This window comes from Otolemur garnettii, unplaced genomic scaffold (genome assembly GCF_000181295.1).
Source record: "Otolemur garnettii isolate 467f Iridium unplaced genomic scaffold, OtoGar3 scaffold00257, whole genome shotgun sequence".
Taxonomy (NCBI): domain Eukaryota; kingdom Metazoa; phylum Chordata; class Mammalia; order Primates; family Galagidae; genus Otolemur; species Otolemur garnettii.
Window position 1 is genome coordinate 1,068,055 of NW_003852652.1, and position 27,936 is coordinate 1,095,990.

The window sequence follows — 27,936 nt, forward strand, 5'->3', positions numbered from 1 at the left end:
GGGGAGAAGGGGGGAGGAGGACAGGGGAAGTTAAAGACAGAGGTGGGAGGAGGAAGCGGGGAGAGTGACAGGATCTTTTCCTTTTGCTGAGTAAGTGCTTCAGAAGGTGGCAACTCTTGACAATTCAGGGAAATAACAAGTTAAGAGTTTGTGAAATTCTTTTTAAAAAGTGATACTGACATTGTTCAGGTTTCATGCCTCAAGGTATTCAAATCTCTAAATTGTTCTAGACATTCATTGGTTTTCCACATTTTAAGGAGAAATTAACATAGATCTTTTTGTTCATTTGGATACCCAATGAAAAATCAAATCATTAGATATTTTTTTAAAGTCAAGCCTAAAATATTTATACTTATATGTAACAAACAAACACAAGGTGGGTTAGGTGATACATGCCTATAGTCCCAGCTACTCAGGAGGCGGAGATGGGAGTTCAAGTCCAGCCCTAGAAACACAGCAAGACACTATCTCTAGAAAATTGAAAAATTTAAAAAGATTTTTTAAAGTAATCAATACAATGACAAGTGTGATATTAAAGTACTTTCGAATGTTTTATAACTTTATCATACAATTTCCAATCACCTAAGGGTTTCCTACAATGTCAAAATACTCAGCACAAATTAGAAAACTGAACAACTTCTGAAAGTCATGTATCTATTACGTGGCAGAACGAAGAATTTTTTTGATTGATAAAGGAATACTAGAGGATTTTTAAAAGTACTCTTTTTTTTCCCTAGAGAAATACTGCCATTCTTTAAACTTGAATTCTAACTAGAAGTGCCATATCTAATGCTTCAAATACACATATAAGTCTCATTTTAAGCATGTTTAATGAATGAATTTACTTATACTGATTTTGCATAGTATTATATTGTGATTTTAAAGAAAAAAAAAGTTAAGTAACTGAAAGCAACTTCTGTGGGACCCAGTGATAAAGCTTCACAAACCATGTTTTCCAGAGAGCTGCCAGACAGTGGTAGCAGTTAGGACCCCTACCAATAGGAAAAGAAGAAAACTACATCCAGAGCTGTTCTGCCAAAACCAAATTATCCACAAGGAGGTACATGGCTGCAAACTCTTCTGCTATAATACACATCTACACGCGCACGCAGTGAAACAGTCTATCGGTCTGAACTGCAAATGAAATTTTTGACTAACATTAAAACCACAACAACACGTTTTCAGTAACTAATTCCAATGAGGACTTAATATGCAGCCAACTGTTCACCTTCCACCTTTAAGTAATACATAAATAAGAAACAGCAGAGGTAAAAATGCAGGCAGAGGCATGAAAAATAAAAAAGAATGTCAGCTAGCAGAGCCAAATCTCTCACTCCACCCTGCTGTGATCAACAGCTGATAGGAAGCTTTTTGGTAAAGTAGGTAGGACCCTCCCCACCCACCTCTCAGGTTACCAGGCAATCTGCCACTGTTCTATTTAGGCAGTCACAGTGAGAATTGCCTGGCAGGCGGCTTGCTAGAATGCTGAGTCATGTGTTCCCCTAGCACACAGCTGGTCTCCACCTCTTGCACATTCTCTCTCCACAAGCATGCTCTCCCGGGAATGCATTAGCAAGCGGCTATGGAACGCACCTGAAAGTCACAGACAAGGCACAAAACTCACACCCATGGGGTATGTTCTGTTACCTACTCAAGCCATAGTGCAGCCATAATTTACTGCTGTTTCCGAAAGAGCACAGGCAGACCTTGTGCTCAGCTCTTTAGCAGGCTTAACTAAATGTTTAGATTATTTTTTTAACAAGAAAATTATTCTTGACTACTTCAGGATTTAAAACATTTTAACAAACACGGCATGGGCAGAATGGTGCAGTGGAAGAGAATGCATACTAGGGGCAGACAGCTGAATTACTGGACTGTCACCCTCCCTGAACTATTTTCTGATCTTTGAGCTGATGCTTTCCACTGCTGGCTTTGGGAAAGCACCTAAGTAAGACTTAGAGTCTTAGGGAGCAGAGTTGCAGAGAGCAGAGCACTACTGTGAGGGGCTAAAGTTGAAAACTGCCTTCAGTCAAAATTACTCTTAAACCTTATTTCTGGACTTGCCACTTTGGAGAGCAACACGCATCTCTCACTGAGTCCAATGTAATAACCAGGTCTCCCTCCAACACTGGGACACACTGCTATTTCTTCTCCTACACACCAGAGGAAGAAGGTGGTCTGTGTGCGAGCATTGTGTCAGCAGACGAGCACATCCACACATGGTTTCTAATCAGCAGGTAGCTGCAGGAGGACTGTGAGAACTGAGACTCATACGGGAAATGCAGACCCACATCTCCCATTTCATCTCCAACTCACATGGACACATAATTTTACTGAGTGGAGTGACAAACTGAACCAGTCTCGCTACCAAAAAACTAATTATCAAAACAGAGTAAATTTGAATTCACACAAGTTTATTAAACTTATCATGCAACTGTACTTGGTACCCAGTGAATAAACATCTATGCCTTTGTGCCTGTCCTCTGATCGTACACACCCACGCTGGTTCCCTGAAGACAAGGAAGGTGTTTCAGCCATTCCATACTAACAATGGTCTCTCCAGGAGAGAGCACCCAGTATAGCCACTTCATCCTCCTTCTCAGCAGCCCAGTGCTTGTATTACAACCAGGGCTTAACTTACCAGGGCATGGATTTTACTGGAGATCAGGGAAGAAAAAGTAAATAATTAATCTGGTCACTTAAAACAGTTTAGTATTAAAATAAAATAGATGCACTATAGAAGTTTTAAAATTTGTGAGGCTGGTTAGATCAAACAAATGACTCTAGGGCAGCAACTCTCAACCTGTGGGTTGTGACCCCTTTGTAACAATGAAAATACATCTTGCATATCAGATATTTACATTACGATTCACAACAGTAGCAAAATGACAGTTATGAAGTAGCAACGAAAATAATTTTATGGTTGGGGGTCACCACACCATGAGGAACTGTATTAAAAGGTTGTGTCACTAGGAAGGTTGAGAACCACTGCTCTAGGGAAACTGAACTCAGGGTCCACTCCTGAGCCAGCACCCATGAGCACTGCTATGTGCTCTCCTGGGAGGCTTGGGATGCTCAGAAGGCGTCTGAGAATCCCCTCCTCCCAAGAGACATCTCATAAATATTAGCTGAAGAAACGACTGATTCTCCTTTCTGGTGAAATGACATCAGTGGGGAGAAAAGAGCCTCCCCTCTCGTCTTGGCAGCAAGGTGGTGAGTTGTCATGTCCACACAGACTACTCTACACAAGTCAATTTGTACTCAACATTCACAAAGACACTCTGGGAGTTCTTGGGAGTTCTTTGTGGTTAGAAACAATCTAGAAAAGAGCTGACTCATGTGAGAAAGGGCAACTTAATATCTCTATTTTTCAGCAAAGATGACAGAAATGGATGTATCATGTATAAGCAAGGAAAGACTGGGCAGCCTAAGCTAGGAGGGTATGCTATCATAGTTCAAGTAAGTCTCCTGTGTGAAAGGGATTATGATATTGCTCCCTTCCCTACACACCTGTGGACATACAGAAAATTGGGAATCCTATCCTGTAAATTCATGCCCTGCCCCTTATTCACTTGATTAGAATTTCTTGGACAAGGTGAAGTGGTCATCCTTATATTAATTGACTCATTTACCAAAAATGGTCTGGGACACTGACTGGGCAAGGCTTGAACAAGAAGGCTGTCTACACTAAGACTGCAGCTACCATTTCCCAAGGCTACACACATGATGCACACTGCCAGTGCTGAAGGCTCCATTACCCTTATCTTTGTAAAAAAGAAAACTGAAGAGCTGCTGAATGACTTGCCCAGAGGCTAGCAGCTGGTATAAGAACTGGAATACAAATCCAAGATGTTTCAGAACAGACAGTGAGCACTGGCCACCCACTCTGTGGGCACAAACTGTCGTGCCACTGAGCAAAGGGCCGGAAGCTGACAATCTTTCTGCACACCTTCTTTAGCAGAGAGGTCCACTGACTATCTATCAGTTAATGTTCCTTGTAAACAAGAAGAGATTTCAATAGGATCATATCCTTTTACCTAGTAATACTTCTTTTAGAAAATCATCCTATGGGCTCGGCACCTATAGCTCAACCGGCTAAGGCGCCAGCCACGTACACCTAAGGTGGCGGGTTCGAATCCCCAGCCTGGACCCGCCAAACAACAATGACGGCTGCAACCAAACCAAAAAATAGCCGGGCATTGTGGCGGGCACCTGTGGTCCCAGCTACTTGGGAGGCGGAGGCAAGAGACTCGCTTGAGCCCAGGAGTTGGAGGTTGCTGTGAGCTGTAATGCCACGGCACTCTACCCAGGGGGACAGCTTGAGGCTCTGTCTCAAAAAAAAGAAAAGAAAATCATCCTATGAAAACAATCTGAAATAAGGACTAATTTTTAATGCACAAAAGTTAAAACTTTTAAAAACTGAAAATATATTTTAAAAAGCACAAACAAATGTTCAACAGCAGAGGAAGAGCTTTATAAGTTAGGCTACTCATATTCATTAAAATTATGCTTTTAAGTCAGGCACAGTGGCGTGCACCTGCTACCTGGGACACTGAGAGGGGAGGATTGCTTGAGTCCAGGAGTTTGAGGCCATTGGCAACATAAGACCCTGTGTCTTAAAAAGTAAAAAATGCTTTCAGGAGGATAATGACCATGTAATAAATAATCAAAAAATTCTCTAGCTAGTTGTTTGGAAAATATAACTTGAATGGCTATCTCACAGGCTATATCATTGATTCATTCAATAAATGTTTGATCACCTACTATATACCTACTATTTTAGGCATTGAGAATAACTCAGAATAAAAGCCTTCACCTTCCTGATTGGATATATTCACTTTGGGATAATTCAGTGAGCAATATAGTTTCTATATGTATGTTAAACCTCAACTTTTACTTATGAGTTAAAATAAAAAGCCTAACTTCATGGATTTATATTCTAGTGGTGGGATACAGACACTAAACAAAAAGGTAAAATATACAGTGTACATATAGAGGTATAGAGAAAACAAAAAGTAGGGAGCACTGAGACATGGGTTGTGGTTTTAAAAAAAAGTGGCCAGGGAAAGACTTACTGATAAAGTTAACAAATAAAAATACAGGGTACATGGTTCAAGTTGAATTTCAGATAAATAACAAATCATGTTGTAGTACAAATATATACATTTCATACAATATTTGGGATACGGTTACTTTAAGTGAAATCTGGCACCCTAACTCTGACTGATAAATAGACATTTGAACAAAACTCATTCCTAACATATTAAATGCTTAATGCTTCTAAACAGAACACCAAAACCAGAACTATAAAACAATAAATTTATAGCTATTACTATGGAAAAAATGTACAGCTAGGGTATAGCAACATAAACAGTATTAAGAGTGAAGGGTAGTAGCTCATGTCTGCGGTCCCAGTTACTCAAGAGGCTGAGACAGGAGAATCACTTGTACCCACAAGTTTGAGGTTACAGTGAATTATGATTGGATTACTGCACTCCAGCCTGGATGACAAAGTATGATCCTGTCTCTAAAACATGTTTTCTAAGAGTTTAAGCAACTTCAGAAAATTTCTCACAACTATTAAAAAAGTAAAACTTTAAATAGTATCTACAGTATAATGATACTTATATAAAATAATGAAACAAGATACTGGAAGAAAATATACCAGAATGTTATCATAATTATTTCTGGATAATTATGTTTATTTGTGTGTGTTTTTCAAATTTTATGTCATGAACATGTATTTGTTTTTAAAAATATTTTTTAAAGGGTGGTGCCTGTGGCTCAGTGAGTAGGGTGCCAGCCCCATATACCAAGGGTGGCAAGTTCAAACCTGGTCCCAGCCAAACTGCAACAAAAAATAGCCGGGCGTTGTGGTGGGTGCCTGTAGTCCCAGCTACTCTGGAGGCTGAGGCAAGAGAATCACTTAAGCCCAGGAGTCGGAGGTTGCTGTGAGCTGTAATGCCACAGCACTCTACTGAGGGCGCCAAAGACAGACTCTGTCTCTAAAATATAAAATAAAATAAAATAACTGCATAAAAAAATACTTTTTAAAAATAAAAAACAAGGCAGTGTGCAGTGGCTCATGCCTGTTATCCAGCATTTCAACGCAAGAGAATCACTTGAGGCCAGGAATTTCGGACCAGCGTGGGCAAAATAGCAAGATCCCACATCAACAACAAAATATGAGAAAGATTAGCCAGGTGTAGTGGCACACGCTTGTAATCCCAGCTACTTAGGAAGTTAAGTCTTGAGGCCAGGCTATAGTGATCTACCATTGTGTGGTGACACTGTACCCAAGCTTGGGCGACAGACTAAGAACCTGTCTCTAAACAGACAGCAAAAAATCTGGCATAGCAAAAACCTTTTGTTAATATTATTTGATTAGATCAGGGGTATCTAACCTTTTTTCTTTTCTGCCACAAAATGGATGAATAACAGTTGTCTTGGGCCATACATTAAGTACATAAACACCAAAGCTGATGAGCTAAAGAAAAGGTGCAAACTTTTTGAGAAATCCTACATCACAGATAGGCAAAACAGTCCTCAAATAATCTGCATGCAGCCTGCCAGCTGCAGGTTGGGGGCAGATGAGCTGAAAGTTGAGTGCAGGGTAGCACAAGCTCATAGTCCCACAGTGAGTTAGTATTCTGTAATAACTAAAAACAAAGCAAAACTCATCCTGGTATGACAAAGTTCTTGAAAATTAGAAAGGAAGGTTATGAACCCCTTTGCACATATTATTATTATACTCAAAGGGATTAATTCATGTCAGCAAAAATCAAATTTTCTTTGAGTAGGAATAGTTTTGATATTTTATTTAATGAATTTTGTATGTTTCATCTTTGAATATATAGCACAAGCTCAAAAACCCTAGTCTTGGCTAAACAAAAATTTTATAGTTCATTTCATCTATAATTATACATAGACTTAAAGGTAACAGAGTTATCAAATATTGAATAGAAATCTCTATCATTTCTGAATGTATGCAAATCAACATCTTAAGTTGACAATTTAAACATCTGACAGAATTTAAAAATTACTCTTCAAAGTAAACTGTTCTGAGACTAACAAAATTATCCTGAGAATCCAGAAGGTACACTTTTTTTAAAAAGGTAAAATTTCCAAAGAAGTAGCTAAATTGTAAGTAAAATTATTGAGACATAAGTAAAATTATTCTGAGAAATTAAATAAACTTTGGGGACATTATCCACTTAGACTGACTGCTCAAAGAAAGACAGCCCTTTGCAATGAGAAAGGCATATCTCCTACAAGGTTATGGTGGATAGATGCTAATGGTAAATAGCTTGTTTGAGAAGCTGCCGACCTGTTTGCTAGATCTCACTCATCGGCCCCCGTCATGGCATTCCATCATGACCCATCTACCCAGCATGCTCCCTGGCAACATCACCAAGCCAGCCTCATGGAAAGAACAAACAGTGAACTTAAGAGTTAGTGAAGTGGTAGCAGAGAGAAGGGGAAGAAAAACTTGTATTCTATAAATGTGATTTAGTGCATGATTATTTAGTAATTTCTTAATCTATAGATTTATCTATCAATAAACTGCTTATTTTGGAATTTTGTTGAAAATGGTAAAGCAGTTTAATTATCAGTCCATTTTCATGTGAGAAGACCTTTGAGGGATGCAAATTTAAAACCCTATATCCTTATCGAAGCAGTATCCTGAACCCCATAAATGCATCAATGTACAAAGTTATGATTTAATAAAAAATAATTTAAAAAAACCGTATATCACAGCCATTATGTAAGACAGGGATCCAACTAAGATCAGATTATGAAGATGAGCTGATGCAGGTCCAGTGGCTGACACATGTGACCCCAGCCACTCGGGGAGGTTGAGATGTGAGACTCACTTAAGACTAGGAGTTTGAGACCAGCCTGGACAAAATAGTGAGACCCAACTCTACTAAAGAAATTTAAAAATTAACAATTGGGTGTGGTGGCACATGTCTGTAGTCCTAGCTACTCAGAAGACCAAGGCAGGTCCTGCCTGAGCTCAGGAGTTTGAGATCACTGTGAACTGTGATCTGGCTACTGTACTCCAGCCTGGGCAACAGAGAAAGAGGAAAGAAACAAACAAATCCTCATCATCACTGAAACTCCACAAATAAAAATCTCTAATACTGGGTCAAGTACCACCAATACCCAAGAGCACCTGAAAAATGCTTTTATTTATATTAACTATAACAGACAAGTATTAGGGCCAAAATGTACTGAAACAGGCTCAGAGATCACAGCAGCTGGAGGAAAAGGGAAAACTAGGGAAGCTGCTGTTGTAGGTAAAAACCTGTAAATATAAATTCCCTGACCCTTGGAGAGGTTTCTGTATATCTTTTTTATTCCTGAAGGAATAAACATGTTGCCACTAAATCTCTTTTAATGGAGAAGGAAGATAATGGTTAAGTGTCCTTGTTACTAATTTTGGCCCTTACTAAACAGGTTTTACAACTCACCAGAGTAGACACAAAAATCAAAACTGTGAGGCTAGACTGGCTCTACTTCTGCTGACATATTTCTAACAGCTGTCTTTCAGGGGAGAGTTCTAAATTCTCAGCAGGACAAATAAACAAACAAAAGCATTCCAACAAAAAATAATAAAAACAGTTGGTGGAAATGTTCTATTCAGAGCGATTCTTAGAATACCAAGGAGTAACTCACTTAATCTACTGGGTGTTGCTGCCAGCTCATCTCAAGCATCTTTGCAGCTTGAGACTCACCTCACAAGACAGAAAAAACAGCAGAGGTTAGGGGAATACATTCACTTGTGAGGAAACGGAAAAGGTCACGATCATTTTCAAAGTCTGAGGGGATGAATTTCACCAAACAAATTTTAAGAAAAACTGAAGAAAACTACATATTCTCCTAAATTGTACACTGCCATCTAGGGTAGCTCTTTAATCAATATATATATGATATCCACCTTACCACGTAGTATATTTCTCTATCACTTTCGCAAAGCCTAGGGGAAAAAAAAAATGAAGGCTGGGAAAGCCTTTTACTTAGGGATAATTAAATGCCTATATTAAACCACAAATGAGGGCTTTATAAAAATTTGGTTTTTTTTTTTTTTGAGATGGAGCCTCAAGCTATCCCCCTGGGTAGAGTGCCATGGCATCACGCTCACAGCAACCTCCAACTCCTGGGCTCAAGTGAGTCTCCTGCCTCAGCCTCCCAAGTAGCTGGGACCACAGGTGCCCGCCACAACGCCTGGCCATTTTTTGGTTGCAGCCATCATTGTTGTTTGGCAGGCCCGGGCTGGGGATTTGAACCTGCCACCTTAGGTGTACATGGCTGGCACCTTAGCTGCTTGAGCCACAGGCGCCGAGAGAAAAAAATTTTGGTTTTTTAAATCACAAGTAAAGAAGATTGACTTTATCTTTCAGTATAATTTCTTTTTAAATACTTTAAAAATCATACTACAATTCTATGCACTTTAAGCAAGGTTACCATTCGTTAATTAAATGGTAACCATTTAAATGTTAATACTCAATAAATTCTGCCATGTCTGTGTAGAAAAAAAAAGAAGATTGACTTTTATGATATAAAAAAGAACTGAAATCACAGGCTTAAAGAGAAAGAAAACAATTACTTAGTTAACATTACAAATAAGGAAACCCAAACCTTCAGTTGGACTTAATTTCTTAATCCATCATTCTGCTTTTCCAAAGCCCATGCCAGGGCACTATGTTTTAAGCCTAGGTCTCTGTGTTCCAGCCCTCGACTGCAAACAGCGGAGGCACAAGCCAGCAGATGTCCTGCCACCACCATCTTTGTGACATCGTGTTGGACTCTGCCATGCAGACAATCCTTATCATCTAGCCAGGCTTACTCTTCTGTTATGCTAAACTGGAGGAAAGACAAGACAAAAGAAGAACAGATACCTATAAAAACAGCAAAAATGTTTCTGAGCCACATCTTCTTTTCAGAAAAGAACTGAATCACAGAGAAAAAGTATTCACCAATGTCAGAAGTTCAGAATGCCACCTAACCATGAGATCCCTCAATAACAATAGATTCTGGATCATTTCTCCTTTTAAGGAGTCTCACAAATATAGAAAATCAGATCACAAGTTCTTATTCTTCTATTTATCAAAATAAAAAGTCCACTGCTAGCTCAAACCCTAAAAAAAAAAAAAGCATTCACCAATGTCAGAAGTTCAGAATGCCACCTAACCATGAGATCCCTCAGTAACAATAGATTCTGGATCATTTCTCCTTTTAAAGAGTCTCACAAATATAGAAAATCAGATCACAAGTTCTTACTCTTCTATTTATCTCACAGCTTTGTAAATATTTCCTTTAAATTGTACATTAGTCTTCCCTTATTTAAAAAATAGAACAAAACAAAATAAAAAATCCACTGCTAGCTCAAACCCTAAAGCCATAGTTTACTTATCTCCATGAATTGACATAGGATGATCAGGTCAAGGTTCCATTATCTTTTAAAGATCAAGGATAAGACAGCCTGGCCTGCTCTATGGACACAGTCTATACCTGGCACAGAAAACAATGATGTTCACAAAGGACAGGGACAGAGAGTGTAGATAAGACTAACATGAATCTATTCCCAATGCTGAGAAACCTCAAGCCACATCCTATTTGAGGGCTCATTAAAGAAAAAATTACTTGAGAAGTGTTCAAGTAGCAGGTGAATTCCTATGCTAGTCAGAGAACAGCTAATAAACAATACATCACACATATTATAAGCTTGAATCAACGAGCTGAAATTATGACAAAAATATAAGACTCAGATATGTTGGGCTCTCCCTTGACTTCTGAATTATTAGGTTAAGCAGATTCAAGTACAGATCCATGTATCTAAGGTCAAATGTGAGTAATTCTGATAAGTCTTTAAGGTCTAGTAATAAAGTGATTTTCCCATTTCTTCTGGAAAGCACAAATCAAAAAGGCATTAGTTGTATAAAAAAACAGTAAAAAGTAAAAAGATTTTACTTTTTATCTTCCACTGTGTAAGAACTACCATTTTTTTGAACATTTTTTGTTTGTTTGTTTGTTTCTTTTCTTTCTTTTTTTTTTTTTTTTTGCAGTTTTTGGCAGGGGCTGGGTTTGAACCTACTACCTCTGGCATATGGGGCCGATGCCCTAACCTACGAGCCACAGATGCTGCCCAGAACTACCATTTTTTTTTTCTTACTACCATTTTTTTATGTGTTCCTTAAGTACCAGGTCTGTGCTAAGTGTTGTGCTGATAATTAATTATCATTCTACCCACCCTGGGGTGGACTCTAGGAGGCCCAAGCTATAGAAGCCAGTGAGAATGGTGCCTCTGTGAGGAAGAAACTCACTGACTTGCTACAGATGTATATGCAAAGTACTATTTCAGGTTTGTTTTATATAGGAGGAAACCTAGGCTCAAAAAGTCTTGATAGGCTTGATCAAAGTAAGAACTATGGGGCTCCCAAAATGCCTACTGCCTTACTCTGATATGCTTGTTCATCCATACTTCTATAAAACTTGACCTTGAAGGGGAAACTACCAATGAAAGCAGCCATCTTGCACATTTAAAAGGGTTTTTTTTGTTATTTTTCAATCTTACAACTCAAATAAATGCTTTTGTTCCAAGAGCACTTAAAAAATATTTTTAAAACTTCAGCAAATAAAGTGTACCATTATAAACAAAAACATTCAAGTATTATAATCTGCTAATATATAATGCAAATACGAACTATCTACATGTATTTGTTTTATCTGAGTTATGCTTTGACCTCTCGTGGCTGTCACCAATGGATTCTGCCATTAATTGTTACAGTTCTAGGCTGGGTGTCTTGTACAATCAATCCTGTATTTATTAGACATATTATGATATACCATATTTTCTGAGTACATGTTGCCTATATGGCTGTGAACTGGTTCACTAAGAACACAATTTGCAACTGGGCTGCAAGATCCTGCAGGATGTGCCCAGCCTGCCTCCCACCTTTCCAGCTCTCTCTCCCAGTCCCCACACAGCAGTGCAGCTGTCTTCTATTCGAGACTCTGGAAAAGGTGCTCCATCTTGCTGGAGCACTCCTCATCAAAGCTCATACTGAAGATTCTTTTACTTCTCAGCACCAAACTCTCCTGAGAGAAGCCCTCCTCTAGGTTCATTTCCCTGTTCTGCCCTCTCACACAGCACTTTCTGCACTTTGCTGGACCTCCTTCTGTCACTTCCACTAGACTATAAACTCCATGGGGGGAGGCGGTGCGTCTGTTTTGTACACCACTACATTCTTGGCACCCAGTGCAGCGCCCAGCACACAGGCATTCATGCCATAAACATGTGAGTGCCTAGTGTGCTTTAGGGATTGTTCTAGGCATCAGGCAAATACATGTGTCATAGACTTTAGATTCTAGTAAAGAGAAGTAGACATTGGTGGGAGAAAGGGTTTGGTCAAAAAGAAACACCTGGGCGGTGCCTGTGGCTCAGTGAGTAGGATGCTGGACCCATATACCAAGGGTGGTGGGTTTAAACCTGGCCTTGGCCAAAATGCAACATAAAAATAGCTGGGCGTTGTGGTGGGCACTTGTAGTCCCAGCTACTTGGGAGGCTGAGGCAAGAGAATGGCCTAAGCCCAAGAGCTGGAGTTTGCTGTGAGCTGTGATGCCACAGCGCTCTACCAAGAGCGATAAAGTGAGACTGTGTTTCTAAAAAAAAAGAAAAAAAAACACCAAAAAATCAGCACTCTGGAAAACTTAAGAGGGCAAGGAAGAGGGCAGGGACATAGAGTCACTTTTAAAGGGAGAGGTGAGGCGAACACATGACCATGGTGTCCACGGCAAGGTGAGTAAGTAGGAATCATTGACTATCTAGGAAGAGGTCACACCAAGTGGAGTGAAAAGGCAGCAGCAGCGGCAGTGGCGCGTGCCTGGAATAAGCCTCTAGGACAGTGGTTCTCAGCCTTCCTAATGCTGCAACCCTTTAATATAGTTCCTCATGTTGTGGTGACTCCCAAACATAAAACTATTTTCGTTGCTACTTCATAACTGTAATTTTGCTACTGTTATGAATCTTAATGTAAATATCTAATATGCAGGATGTATTTTCATTGTTAGAAAGGGGCATGACCCACAAGTTGAGAACTGCCCCCTAGGATGATGTATTGTTTAAACACAACTGCAAAGGGAAGCTATGGTAAATCAAGCTGTTGGTTATTACCACAGATGCCAAGGTAAAGCTAAGTTTTCATCAAGTAACTTCCCACAGAACAAACAGGGTTCTATCTTTACAAATTAACACTTGCCTGTTCCTGATTGTTCTCTCAGACCAAACCTACTCTTGTCATACTGGTTACTCATTTCTTGGCTAAATTTGAAAATATAGCAGAACCTCTGTAAGTTAACCATACCCCCCCCCCCAAGGGACTGTAACAAACTGGTCAACATACAGAGGTGTACAACATTAGGAACAAGGCCTGATGTACTGACATGTACATGTGGTGCATGTCTGATCTCTGAAAATTAGGTCAGCTCAAAGAGATGGCCAGTTATGGAGGTTCTGCTGTCTATACTTGCTCCTACTACTCATTATTCAGCTATGAGCATTTCAATTTGAACCTATGCATGCGAATACTTGAAGATCTGGCAATCTACATAACTGAGCTTCACAAGCAGTTGGGTCTGTAGGTGTGTGCCACTGAACCTGGCTTCTAACATCTTTCTTTTTCTTTGAATAAAAACACAAAACCTAGAGGCACACATAGGTCAGTGGGTAGGGTGCCGGCCACATATACCAAAGCTGGCAGGTTTGAACCCGGCCTGGGCCAGCTAAAACAACAATGACAACTGCAACAGAAAAATAATAGCCAGGTGTCATGGCAGGTGCCTGTAGTCCCAGCTACTTGGGAGGATGAGGCAAGAGAATTGCTTAAGTTCAAGAGTTTGAGGTTGCTGTGAGCTGTGAAGCCACAGCACTCTACCCAGGGCAACATGGTGAGACTCTGTCTCAAAAACAACAACAACAACAAAAAACCCCACGAAACCCATCTCAGGCAGCAAATTCTAAGGTGTGTTTCACTGTAGTTTCACTGGTCTGTTAAGTGAGTTTGAATACCTGCACATGAAAATATTTTGTCGATTTAACGTTTCCTAAGATTTTAATATTAAAAAGAAGATACAATCACAAGGAGTAACAGAAAAGGACTGTGTTTAAATTCCAGTAGGAAGTTATTGTAAAGAAGAAGACAAAGCATTACTGTGACCAATGAAGCCAAAAGACATGCCCACCAAGGGGAGGTAAACTGCTGAATATCTTAAAACAAATCAAAAGGTTTAAGAAAATGATATATGATATACGAAAGAACATAAGTCAGAATTAGAAAAACTCAGAAATGAGGTAACAATATTCAAGAAAACAATTCAAAACAGAACTAGATATAAAACAAAAAAAATCATTTTACAAACAAAGGATAAACTAGAAAAAATACAAGAATGAATAAACACAATATGCCTCAAATAGATGATAAAAAGGGCAGAAAAATCTTAAAACCACAAAGAAATTTAGAGATTAAAAGTGATTAAAAAAAAAAGGTGACACATACAGAAGATGGGCAAAGAAGAGCCAGTTGAATAGAGTCAAGCCTCTGAGAGAAGCAGCCTTCAAGATAAAAGACAAAAGAAGAAATGTTCTTTTACATAAAATTTTACATCTAGCTAAACTTAAATAAGTATAAAAACTGTAGACAAAATCACATACAAGAACCCAGGGAACATTTTCCCCATGACTCTTCCTAAAAATATATACCAGAGAATAAGCTCCAGATAACCAAACTCAATTTTGAAACATCATCACACTGACAGTGAGAATTAGATGTCTATTTACTTGTAAAGCTGTGACTAGCAGATGGTTAGGAGGGTGAACATATAGTACATAATGGCTATTTGCTCTGACAATGTAGGTGCAATGTAATTATTTAAAAAAGAAAAGGTCAGACTGGAGAGGGCACAAAAGAAGAGTAGAATAAATTTGAGTGTTGACCTCGTACAGTTAGTAATGTGAGGAGGAAATGGTATTTTTTTAAATCCAATGCAGAGGAGGAAAGGCAGGGAAAAAAATTCCAAACATGGAAATTAAGGCCAGTTAATTTCCATATTTGTCATAGCAGGGAACCAAGAGACAATGACTAAAGTGGACAGTTAAAAGTATTATGTCATGGTGGTGGATTATAAAACAGCCAAAACTTCTTCCTTTTTATGCACACCCCTTGGCAATTTTGACTTTTCTGCTCTTGCCATCAAGAGGTGCGGTATTTACCACTCACCTCTTGAATGTAGATGGCCACAAGACCTGCTGTGCTGAAGGTGTGTGAACAAGCGAGATGAACACGGAGGCTTGAAGGGTGCTGCCCTCTACTCTTCTGGGAGCCTTTCGGTCACCATGGGGATAAGCCTTAGCTACCCATCTATAGAATGATGGACCATACGGAGAGAGGCCTCTTCTCCAAATGCCCCAGAGACCCTAGCTGAGAGGCAGGACCATGGATGAGGTGATCCACCCCAGCCATCTGGCATAGAGCAGAAGAACCATCTGGGCAACCCACAGGATTGTGACAAACAATATTGTTTTAAATCACTATTTGGGGGTGGTTTGTTAAGTAGCAATTACCAAAAAAGGAGCTTATGAATGTGGAGGCCATATGAAAACTAGAATATACTTGTTGACTGTCTTATAGTGAACAACTAGAGATAAAATAAGATTTTTCCAAACTGTATGTTTTTTTTTTGTTACTGTTTTTTTTTTTTTGAAACAGTCTCATTTTGTTGTCCCTGTAGAGTGCTGTTGCATCACAGCTCACAGCAACCTCAAATTCTTGGGCTCAAGCCATCCTCTTGCCTCAGTCTCCTGAGTAGCTGGGACTACATACAGGTGCCCGCCATAACACCTAGGTATTTTTTAGAGATGGAGTCTTGCTGTGGCCTCAGGCTGGTCTCCAACTCCTCAACTCAAGCAATCCACCCACCCTGGCCTCCCAGAGTGCTAGGATTACAGGTGTGAACCACTGTGCTCAGCCTCAAACCAGACAAACCAGATGTTAAGGGAAGGGTTGTTAGTTTCAGTATTTCTCCAGGTAGGGAACTAATGAATGATGAAAAAAGGAGGTGGCTAATGTGTTACATAGTGGCATTATACTATGCTAGCCCTTAGAACAAAAATTTAAATTGCTCTTAAAAAACCTCCCACAAAAACAATAAATAAAAAGAAAACACTAATTAAAGAGATAGAGAATAAATCAAACAGACACATAGAGAAAGGCTATTCACATAAAAGACCAGTGTGTGTGTGTGTGTGTGTAATGTAAAATGATGACAGAACCAAGGCAGACCATATTGGCTGTATCAATAAATTTAAAAGGGCTTAGTTCTCCTATAAAAGAAAACAATTCAGATGGGCTAGCAAAGCAAAATCCAATACTGTGCTACTTTCAACCCAAACGGTGCTACTACTGTGGTACTGAGACAGGGAATTGGCAGGCACTGTTCTGGACACCACTTTGGGCTTTACTACAGGCATTGTTTAAATGAGTCAGGAAGTCTTTAAAGTTTCGAACTACCCTGATCAGAATAGGATGGAGGCAGGGCAAGTTTCAAACCATTAAGAGCCAAGATGATGGAGAAATTGACCACTTGTTGACTTTACAGCTTCATTACACACTCCGTTACTATAACAGTTTCTTTTTTTTTTGCAGTTTTTGGCCGTGGCTGGGTTTGAACCCACCACCTCCGGTATATGGGGCCGGTGCCCTACTCCTTTGAGCCACAGGCACCGCCCACTGTAACAGTTTCTAAGGAAACCTCCCCCTCCCATCATATACCTGATGCGTGACACTTCCTGTTTGACCATATGTAGTCAAAAGGAAGGTATCACTCTTAATTCCAGAAAAACACTGTCTCTTCTCAGGAAAGAATACTCCCCTTGTTTAGCCTATAATTAAGCTATTGCTTAAATAGTGGGGCGAAAGAAACCACAGGGCCAGTTCTCCTTCAGAGAATTACTAGCCTCTATTCCAGTGGTTCTCAACCTTCCTAATGCTGCGGCCCTTTAATACAGATCCTGTGGGTCATGACCCACAGGTTAAGAACCACTGCTCTATTCCATCTATGAAGTACACTTGCTAGTTTCTGAATAAAAACTGCTTTCACACTGTTAGCTCGTTCCTAAATTCTTTCTTGAGCAAAGTAGCTCCCAGCATTGGGAGTCACTTTCCTGTGTCAGTACTACTACAAAGTAATCTGAAAATCTTGTAAAATAATAATAATAATAATGATAAAACAAAGCAAAGTAGAGGTTAGATGCAGTGGCCTACACTGGTAATTCAGCAGTTTGGGAGGCCTAGGTGGGAGGATCACCTGAGCTCAGGCATTTAAAACCAGCCTAAGCAAGAGTGAGACCCTTGTCTCTACTAAAAATAGAAAAACTAGTAGGGGTAGCACACACCGGTAATCACAGCTACTCGGGAGGCTTAGGCAAGAGGATCACTTGATTGCAGGAGTTTCTGGTTACAGTGAGCAGTGATGATGCCACTGTACTGTAGCTGAGGTGAGAAAGTAAAAGTTTATCTCCAAAACAAAACAACCCCCAAACAAACAAATGACTCATTAGCCAACCCAAAGAGGTTTTATTTGTAAAGCTGGAATAATTTAACATCAGCAAGGGTTAAGCCTGCAACTAAGTCACATTATAAATGTCTCTATGTCATGTCCCCAAATCCATAATGGTTCTAAATGACTGGTCACCAAATTCCCAGTTCTAGTAAATCAAAGGAAAGGATTCTTTCCTTTACTGCTTTTTTTTTTTTAACTTTAAAAAAAAGCAGTAAAAGAAAGAATCAAACAAAATCAGCTTTTCCTGTACCATATGCAACCAAATAGCAGATTTAGTTAAAGTTTCCCTTTACAGATTTGTTCCAACAAATAAAAAGTAATGCTAGGATTACTAGCATTACTGTGGTGACACAGTGGCCTCTAATAGTGTGATGGTTCTAGACTAAGCAGAGAGGATACTCTTGTATGTGCATCCTGACGAAGAATACAAAACCACCTGTGACGCAGTCTCATATCCTCAACAAATCAAATCTTATTCAGATCAAATTTCTAGTTTTAACTACCAGTTCATAAGAAAAAGGAGGACAGAAGACTATATCAAGCAACACAGAGGGTGGGGTGTGGATCAATCTACATCTAGATTGTGTTACTACATCTAGACTGCAGGAAATTCTATAGGACAAATGACCCTGTTTCTTCAACAAATGAGAGAAAAACAGGCAGGCAGACAGACAAACCTATAGATTAAGAAACAAAGAATCTGTTTTTGAGAGATACTATATAAATATTTACCAAGGAATATGACGTGGATCCAGAATATGTTTCAAAATAAAACAAAAATGGAGAGAGCAGATGTTTGTAGAGATGAAACGGGACTGGTCATGATAGTGACTGAAGGGGAGAGAGGTGAGTGTATAGGAGTGGTTATATCCCCCCACCCTTTTTTGTAAGAGATGTGGTCTCTATCACTTAGGACAGAGTGCAGTGGCACAATCATAGCTCACTGTAGCCTGGGCTCAAGTGATCTTTCTGCCTCAGCCTCTGGAACAGCTGGAGCTACAGGTGTCACCACGTTTGGCTAATTTTTCTTACTTTAGACAGGGTCTTACTGTGTCGCCCAGGCTGGTCTCAAACTCCTAGATGCAAGTGATCCCCACACCTTGGCTTCCCAAAACGCTGGTATTGTAGGCATGAACCACTAAGCCTGGCCTATAAGCTTCTTTATGGTGTACCTTGAAAATTTTTCTGGAATAAAAAGTTCACCTACACCAACTGCCTGACTGCAGGCTGGCTCTCCCTTTCCCCAACCCATAGCTCGGAGCACTGAGGAGATTCCTGTCACCTCAACCAATGTATTTGCCCCTGTGGGGGCTGAATAACTGTGCCACAATGCTTTATCCTTTAATTTTCTAGGCCAGTTTCTCCAAATAGCTTAATAAGGTGAAAGATTCACCAGAACATCATTTTCACTTTCACTGCTTTTCAGTGTCATGAAGAGTTGTTATAACATATACTTTGGAAAACCTAACTTGTCCCTTTTCTTTTTCATTTGAAAAACAAAGTAGGAGTACCTAACAGACAATAAAATAAGTTCCTTTCATTTTTTTCTTCAAAGTAATTAATTAAGATTAGGCCTACCCATTGGTTAAGAGAGGAGCCAGATTTTGGCTACCTCAGGATTGTCACACTCATGGGGATTAGGACTTCAAACAGTAACAGAGCAAACATATCCTAAACTCAATCTCTCGTAGTGTTCTCTAAATACAAACCAGGGTTTCGAAAAAATGCTATGACCTGCAGACCCCACTACTCAGTCCTTCACCATAGCCAACATCTGACATGTAAAACCTGTAAAGATTTACACATCACTAAACAAACACGGAACCACTGAGCATCAGTTCACACCAATAGAGAAAGGCTTGTGCTTTCCATTTGGAATACCCACTAAGCGCAGTCCAGCACCACATAATGCCATTTCAGTGACAGACCACATATACCCTAGTGGTCCCATAAGATTAAAATACACATTTTTACTGTACTTGCTCTACCGTTAGATATGTTTAGATACACCAATATTTACAACTGTGTTACAACTGTCTAGAATTTTTAGTACAATAACAAACTAAGTTTGTAGCCTGAGGGAAAAGGCTGTATCACACAGTTTAGCTTTATGCAAGGACACTCCATGGTGTTAGCACAATGAAGTCACCTAACAACAGATTTCCTCATCATTAAGCGATGCCTGACTGTATTACAAAGGCACTAAGTCAAAGCTAAACATAACACAGCAGGTAAAAACAAGAAAAGCTCATACACCAATACCATAGGAAGATCTTTAGCCACAGACCTCATTCATACCACATCAAGAATCAAACAGAACTGGGCTGCAGGGGAGACAGCAGACTGAGCTAACACAGGGCCTCCTCCCACTAGAGATGCATCGGAGTGTCACATAAAGGATAACTAGACTTTTTTTGTTTTCTTAATGTACACATCTCAGATGTCAGAAACAAGAGAGAACTTAAGTACCTGGGCTTAAGAGCAAGAGTGGGCTGGGGCAGCCCTGGGGAGGGGAGAGGAGAGGACCCAGGTACAGCCCCCAATGTCCAGAGGCCAAAGAAAGAGTCAGACATGACCTTGGGCTATGTGGGACAGGAAAGTAGAACAAGACTCTTGCATAAAGCTGGGCATATGGAAGGACTGCCTTCCTGACAGAAAAGGCAGGACCAGAAGAACTCACCGACTGGCTCAGAGAAATGGTAACCAAGCCTGTAGAGAAATCCCACCTCAATCATGCTCCACAAGCGGAAGTTAAGAAAAAAAGAAATGAAAACACATGGTAAAAACAAAGATTAACTGACCGAATTCACCACTTAAGAGACATTCTCAGATTGAAGAAAAGCAAATTTACATGTACATGCTATTCACAAAAGATACATCTAAACCAATTCAGAAAGACCGAAAATAAAAGCCTGGAAAAGAGATATATCAGGCAAATACTAACCAGGAAGGAAAACCCTAGGTATTATTAAATTATCTGACAAAAATGAGTCCTGGATAAAAATACAAACACCACAACAACGCTCATTAGAACCGTAGCAGTAAAGTATGCAAAGCAAAACCTGCCAGAAATACAAAGAAAACAACACCACAACCATAGTAGGAATTTATATATATATCCCAATTACAAACTTTTAGATCAAGCAAAGAAAAATAATTATAAATATACAGATTATATATTTTTTAACAAGTCTGACCTACTGAACACATAGAACCCTATACTTAACCTTTAGAAAATACACTTTTAAATGTACTTAGAGTATTTACAAAACCTGACTAGGTCATAAAGCAAGACTTGACAAATACTGCAGACTATCTTAACCACATTCTCTAACACAATGCAATAAAATCAGAAACTACAGGGGGGATGGGATGCAAATTAGAGCAATCTCCACTTTCTGCCCCATTTCTCTGAGCACAGAGAAGTCTATTGACCTGAAATTATTACTGTATATATGTAGAGAGAGAGAAGATGCAGAAAAGGCTGAAGACTAAAAAAGGACATGGAACCATTATGACATTTAATATCAAGGACAGAACAGCCAACCACAGCAGGAAAACAAAACCCGCATGCCCCATGTAACTTCTATGATATAAGCATTAGGGACATTCCCAGGGATGGGGAAGTCCTAACAGGACCTAAGTACGGTCATGTGTTGCTGAATGAAGGGGAGACCTTCTGAGAACTTCTTTGCTATGGCAACACCACAAAGTGTGCACAACAAACCCAGGTGGGAGGGCTCCCCATACGCTGAGGCTGCAGAACTCAACAGCCCACTCCCGTATTCAATATGGTAGGCAACGATAGCACAACGGTTAGTATTTGTGTACCTAATTTATCTAAACATAGAAAAGTAGTATGGTAAAAACATGGTACTATAATCCCCAGGACAACCACGGCCCACACAGTCCACAGTTGACTGAACTGTCGTGTGGTGCGAGACTGGATGATTCTCACCAGGGAGCTCCACTAAAACTTTCGTTTTTCTTAGCCTAAGACACTTAAAACATTTCATGACTGTTGTTTTCCAAAGGCAATTATCTGACTCTGTTTTGTTTTTCCTTATTGGTGATCTCTCAAAGAGCTGAGGCCTGAAGGCAAACTAGTATGTTATCATACCTTTGGTCCATTCTAGGTAATCAAGATTCATTACCAGGCATACCTTCCTGTCTGAACATGAATTACAAAAAAGGTCTTCCCTCTTTGAGACAGCTGTTCACTGCTGCTGCTAAAATGCAGCATTATGAGTATTTGATTTATCAAGATAAGTAGATGAAGATCAAACTCTAGCATAATCTTTTCAAACTGCTTGTGAGCATTCAAAGGGGAAAAAGACAAGGAGGAGAAATGTTCCCTTAACTAAAATTAGAAATCTAATGAAAATTTAGGGGAAGTTTTTTAAATTTAGTTAAACAATTTACTGAAAATATTTTCTACACTTACATATGATTTCCTAAACATCATTCGATTACAATGTCTCTGAGCTACCAAATGCTTATAAAATTTTCTCGAAGTAGTTAATGTTAACAAAATAGTCATCAGTGCCACTCAAAGCTTGCTGTTTTTATCTTTCCTCATTCAGATCCATTAAATCTTTCTATCCAGACAAAAGCAGTGTCATACACGTAAAATGAAATTATTACTTCACTTGTATGTCAAGGTGAACATCTCCCTTAAACATTATATAGCCCAACACAGCTTATGAAATATGGAGGTGGGAGATCTAATTTCATTAAAAAGAAGGATTTGAACAATGACAGATTTTAAAATACATATGCTAGAAACTACTATTGCTACTCAAAAACATGGTGGGGTTAAATGAAGTATTTCCTTGTTTCTGCTTCTTTGAAGTTATCCAGGAGACTCACAGAAAATCTCACGATAGATTTCTGTTTGAAGATCTCTGAGAATAACATCTGGATTAAGTTCTTAAACTATCCTTACTAAATGTGACCCTACAGCTGAGGAAGTGAACGCACCAAGGGAAGAAGGCTGCTCACTATGAAAGGAAGCAAACGACCCCTTCCCCTCTGAAAGATGGACAAGTATTTGGAAAACTCAAGAAGCCTGGTTTGAAGTTGTCTAAGACTTGTCAGTTTCCAGCTCTTACTACTGATACGGTATTTTGTGACCACCAATGCAGTGAAAAGAATGACCTATCTGAGATAGTAGGGCAGGACACTCAGAGTGAGGCAGGACACACAAACATAGTAGTCAGATGAAAGCAGGGCAAACAAGACCAGACCATGGAACAACTATCCAGCCAGAGGAGTGAGGCAGCAGTGTGCAGCGGGCTGGGGTGTGCAGTGCAAAGGGGTGTGTGGTGCACTGGGGTGGGTGTCACACCTCCCTCAGCACGGTCGTCAAGTTCATGGCACTTTCCCTGCATTAGCACTCAACTGTATAAAGGAGCTCTAGTAACTAGTCAAGTGGGAACTAGTAAGAGATTAATCAGAATGGCTACACAGCTGGAGGAAGCCACAAAAAAGAAAAGGAGAGACAATTAGAAGTTATTTTGGCAGCAGCTTTTGTTTTTTGTTCAAAAGGAACAGACAAGAAGACTTTACCTGTAAGTCACTTAGGGCCATGTTTGTAGTCCTACCTACTTTACAAGCTGATCCTACAAAGACTGAGAGCTTTATACTTAGGGGCCATGATGCAGCAGTGTCTGGACTTCTGAACAGGATGAGGTTGGGAGGCAGGGAGGACAATTACTGAGTAGATAGTGCTAGGCATTGTGTCAAGAACTTTACTTTTATTACCTTGTTTAATTCTTCTAAGCCCTGTGAAGTGGATTTTCTTATTTCCATTTTACAGCTAAAGGCCCCAAGAGGCTAAATAGAAAACCACCACCTTCAAGTCCATCATACCAACTAGATTTCCTTCAAGTGGTTAAAACAACTTTAGAGATTAATTGGGTATTTTAAGTAGTTGAAAATGCAATTACATACTAATAATAAAGTATTTCTTATAAAACAGATTCATGAATTTTTTTCTGTGTGCTAAGATCTTTTTTTTTTGAGACAGAGCCTCAAGCTGTCCCCCTGGGTAGAGTGCCGTGGCATTACAGCTCACAGCAACCTCCAACTCCTGGGCTCAAGCGAGTCTCCTGCCTCCGCCTCCCAAGTAGCTGGGACCACAGGCGCCCGCCACAACGCCCGGCTATTTTTTGGTTGCAGCCGTCATTGTTGTTTGGCGGGTCTGGGCTGGGGATTCGAACCCACCACCTTAGGTGTACGTGGCTGGCGCCTTACCCGGTTGAGCTATAGGCACTGAGCCGCTAAGATCTTTTACAAAGAGAAAAGAAGAAAAAAATGTTTTCTCTTTACAGAAATTTATCTTACCTTTATTCGTTTAAACCAAATCATGGACACCTGCTCACAGATCTAACAGCACTGAAGGATCGTCTTCATCTCGACTCCCTCAGGTGCATCACTGGGCTCTGAGCACTAAAATGCCCTGACAAGCACCCCAAGAAGGCCCCTGTGTCAGGCTTCTCTAGCTCCAGACACTGAAGGTTTGGTCTTGTGATTGCCCTGTGCTGTCTTGATGCTGTCACACTGCGGGGGACCACTGTTGAATCCAACTGCTAAATCCATCTGCATTACTTAGCATGAGTGCACATTTAGATGGCAAGTTTTACTTTAAGTCGAAGGCAGACTGGCTGCCAGCACAACAGCACCATCTTCTGGTTGGTGAGATGGAATTAAGACACGGTAAAGTCACCACTGGAGCTAAAAGCATTTCAAGTTTTGTAACCCAGAAGGGGGGCAAACTAGAAAACTTAGTTTCTATAAAACCCAAGCAATGTCAGTAGCAATACAATACTCTCATCAACCAATCCAAGAACAGAAAATATTTTCACTGTATGTCACTAGTGGTTGCCATGTCACTTACGGAAACACTTCAGCCGCCCCCAGCCCCCTCTCACTGGAAACCATTATGCCCATGGAAGTTCTTTAACAAGTCTTTAGAGTCACACCCAGTCCCCTTAGTGTGTAAAAAGGCTCTCTGCTGTTCACAAAACCCTAATCTGCTGGGGTAGCGATTAAGAATCAGAGTCTGGCCTTTCCAGCATATCCCCCAGTGGTACCTGTTAGCAGTTAGGGAGCATCACCCTCCCTTAGGGCTCTAACAAGTTCAGGAATAGATTTACCATCACCTTCATGTCCTACCAAAGTATAGGAATCCTTGGTAGACAGTATTGGAGATGGAACCTGAGCCTGAGATCTAACTGGGACTCTGAACTATGGCTGATGCCCCCTGTGGAAATCACGACCATGAGACCCCGTTAGTCAGGAGCCTTGACAACTAGTGGCAAGGAAGCTCAGAGCTCCAAACTATTCCTTAATTTTTTACAAAATCAATTTCATAATATTTTAAAAAGAGGCTCTAGCAGATGGTTTCCAAGGCTGCCTTCTTCCATGCACTGTCCAGGGGCCCTGGGGTGTAGCCTCTTCTGAGACTCTTCTGACTGACCATGTCAGTCAAGCCATTCATTCTCCTCCAATATGGGGGACCAAGCTGTAGAGATGCAGAGGGGGCCAGGCTACAACTGCAAATGTTCCCCTCCTGGACAAAAGCAGTTTCCTCCTCATCCATAGACATGGAAGGGTGAAGAAAGGATGAGCACTTCTCCCACATGCTGTGACATGATTCCTGAGAGGTCCCTAAGGTGGCAGAGCTTCCTCCTCCCCCTTCTAACACCTGCCACAGTGCTTTGCACACATGGAAGAGAATAATTCTTCCCTAAATGAAGACTTTACTTTTCTCCTAAACTATCTGAGTTCAGATAATATTGATCATGATCCAATAAAATACATTTTTATTACCATCTAGTAAACATACATGCATATCTGTATGTACAGATTTAACGCTGAAAAAAAGTTACATTAAAAAAGCCAAACTTACCGCTATTATATAAGATACACTCTGATGTTTTCTAATTTCTTCCTTTTTAAAAAAATGCTGATTACCACTCAACAACTGATTTCACAACCCATTGAGGGAATGTGGCCCACAGTTTTAAAACACTGTCATAAATCTCCATTTTCATCCCTAACTCTGTTGGGGAGTTCTTCTCTTCTCTGTTGCCCCAGAATTGCCAGCTCACAAGGACAACTGTATCAAGGCCTATCCTCAAAGTCTTCCCCAGCTCTGTGCATAGCACTGTTCCAAATCCCAAGGATGTAAAATAATGACTATGATGTAGCCCCTACTTTAAAAAGTCAAGTCTACTGGGTGAAACAAATTACCATTATAGGATACACTTTAACTCAGTCATCTCCTCTTCCTCTGAACACAAAAACACTTGCCATCTGCATTCAATCACTCATTCCCTAACTTGACTCACTCCAGCGCCATTTGTGTAAATAACAGTTAAATGTTTGTCAAAAGATGAATCTATCTAATAGGGTTTCCATTTTTTGCAATCTTGTTTGCCAAGGGACAATTTTCATGAACTCTAAATTAGGAACTGAAACGCACGGTCACTGATTTTTGGAGTTAATGTCCCATTTATAACCTTGTGTAGCATTTATAGATTATGGCAGGTTCCCAGATAAATTCAATTTGGCCTCAGCCTCTTGAAGAAGGCTAGGAACTTGAGTAAATCCAAAGACCAACCCTTTAGACACTTAAAACTAAATAGAACCTACTTGAACATGTCCATCTATTTCATCTATTTTTGACTCTGTGCTGCAAAGCCAACTGACATACATGGAGAAGAGTGCCAGCAGGGGTGCCACTGAACAATAGCCAAGTTTTCCCAGGGCAGTTTCCTGTTCGGTTGACCAACTTGGTATTTAATACTTGGAAATTCTTTCAAATGCCCCAGACTTTTCAAAGAAACTGATTAGATGCAATATTTTAAAATTTGCTTTAACCAAAAAGAAACATACCCTAAATCAACCTGACAGCAAGACTTATACAAAGGATAAGAATCAAATTCTTACTTTGTGTGTGTGTGTGTTTTCAAAGACAGGATCGTTTTCCAGGCTAGAGTGCAGTGACATCACTGAAACCTCAGACACCTGGGCTCAAGCAGTCCTCCTGTCTCAGCCTCCTGAGTAACAGAGACTACAGATGTGTACCACCATGCTCAGCTAATTTTTAAATTTTTTTATAGACCCGAGGGTCTCCATATATTGCTTAGACTGGTCTTGAACTCTTGGCCTCAAGTGATCCTCCCTAGCTGGCCTCCCAAAGTGGGCCTCTGTGCCTGGTCCGAACCTGTGTTTCCGCCTCCTCACTTCTCTTCCTGTTACCTCCCTGCATGTACGCTCCATTCTGGGTACACCAAAGGACATGCTGGTCCCACTCTTCACCAAAGCTTTCTCAGACTTCCTGTGATAGTCAAACTCCAACTCATTAATGGAGGAAAAGCACAGGTACCACCTCCTCCAGGAGCCTCCCTGCTGGCCTCTTCTCCATCTCTATGCCAGTTTGAGCTAGTCTCCCTCCCCAGCAACTTCCCTTTATCACAGCATTCAGCACACTCTGATCCACTGGTTGTCTACACAACTGTCTGCATCACAAGATAATATTGCATCTTTATTCTCCATCTAAATTTAGTCCTTTAGTCCTTCAACAGCAGGCAGGCAAATATTTATGCAAAGAATAACACTGCAGGTCACAAATGAAAGCCTGCCTTTAAAAAATCCTGTAAAATACCTTCTTAATTATTCTATTCTCTGTGTTTCTATAAAGAACACTGAGCACATAAACATAAGGTATGTAGCAATATACAAGGATAAATACAACTGATAGTGGTGAATACCTCAGAAAAAAATTTTTTTTTCTTCATTTTGAGAGTCTCACTATGCTGTCCTCAGTAGAGTGTCGTAGAGTCATAGCTCACAATAACCTCAAACTCTTGGGCTTAAGTGATTCTCTTGCCTCAGCCTCCCAAGTAGCTGGGACTATAGGCACCCACCACAATGCCTGGCTATTTTGTTGTTGTTGTAGTTGCCATTGTTGTTTGGGAGGCCCAGGCTGGGTTCAAATCTGCCAGCTCTGGTGTATGTGGCTGGCACCTAAGCTGCTGAGCTATAGGTGTTGAGCCTAGAAAAAAAATTTTTAATCATTAAAGAACAAAAGGTTTGGCTTGGTGCCTGTGGCTCAAGTGGCTAAGGTGCCAGCCACATACACCCAAGGTGGTGGGTTTGAATCCAGCCCGGCCGCCAAACAACAATGATGGCTACAACTTAAAAATAGCCGGATGTTGTGGTGGGCACCTGTGGTCCCAGCTACTTGGGAGGCTGAGGCAGGAGACTCGCTTGAGCCCAGGAGTTGGAGGTTGCTGTGAGCTGTGATGC

General features: G+C 40.3%; 1 protein-coding gene across 5 annotated transcripts in view; it reads right to left on the minus strand.

Moving 5' to 3' along the window:
• PARN (poly(A)-specific ribonuclease) overlaps positions 1-27,936 on the minus strand; it is a 169,680-nt gene that overhangs the window by 52,032 nt on the left and 89,712 nt on the right. The window contains exon 22 of one of the 5 annotated variants that reach the window (XM_023508551.1): positions 9,665-9,867. The exons of the other annotated variants lie outside the window; for them this stretch is intronic. Within the exon in view, the coding sequence (XP_023364319.1) occupies positions 9,863-9,867 (5 nt within the window). The 3' untranslated portion in view covers positions 9,665-9,862. Of the gene's footprint in view, positions 1-9,664; positions 9,868-27,936 lie in introns of those variants that run through there. 5 annotated transcript variants of the gene reach the window in all.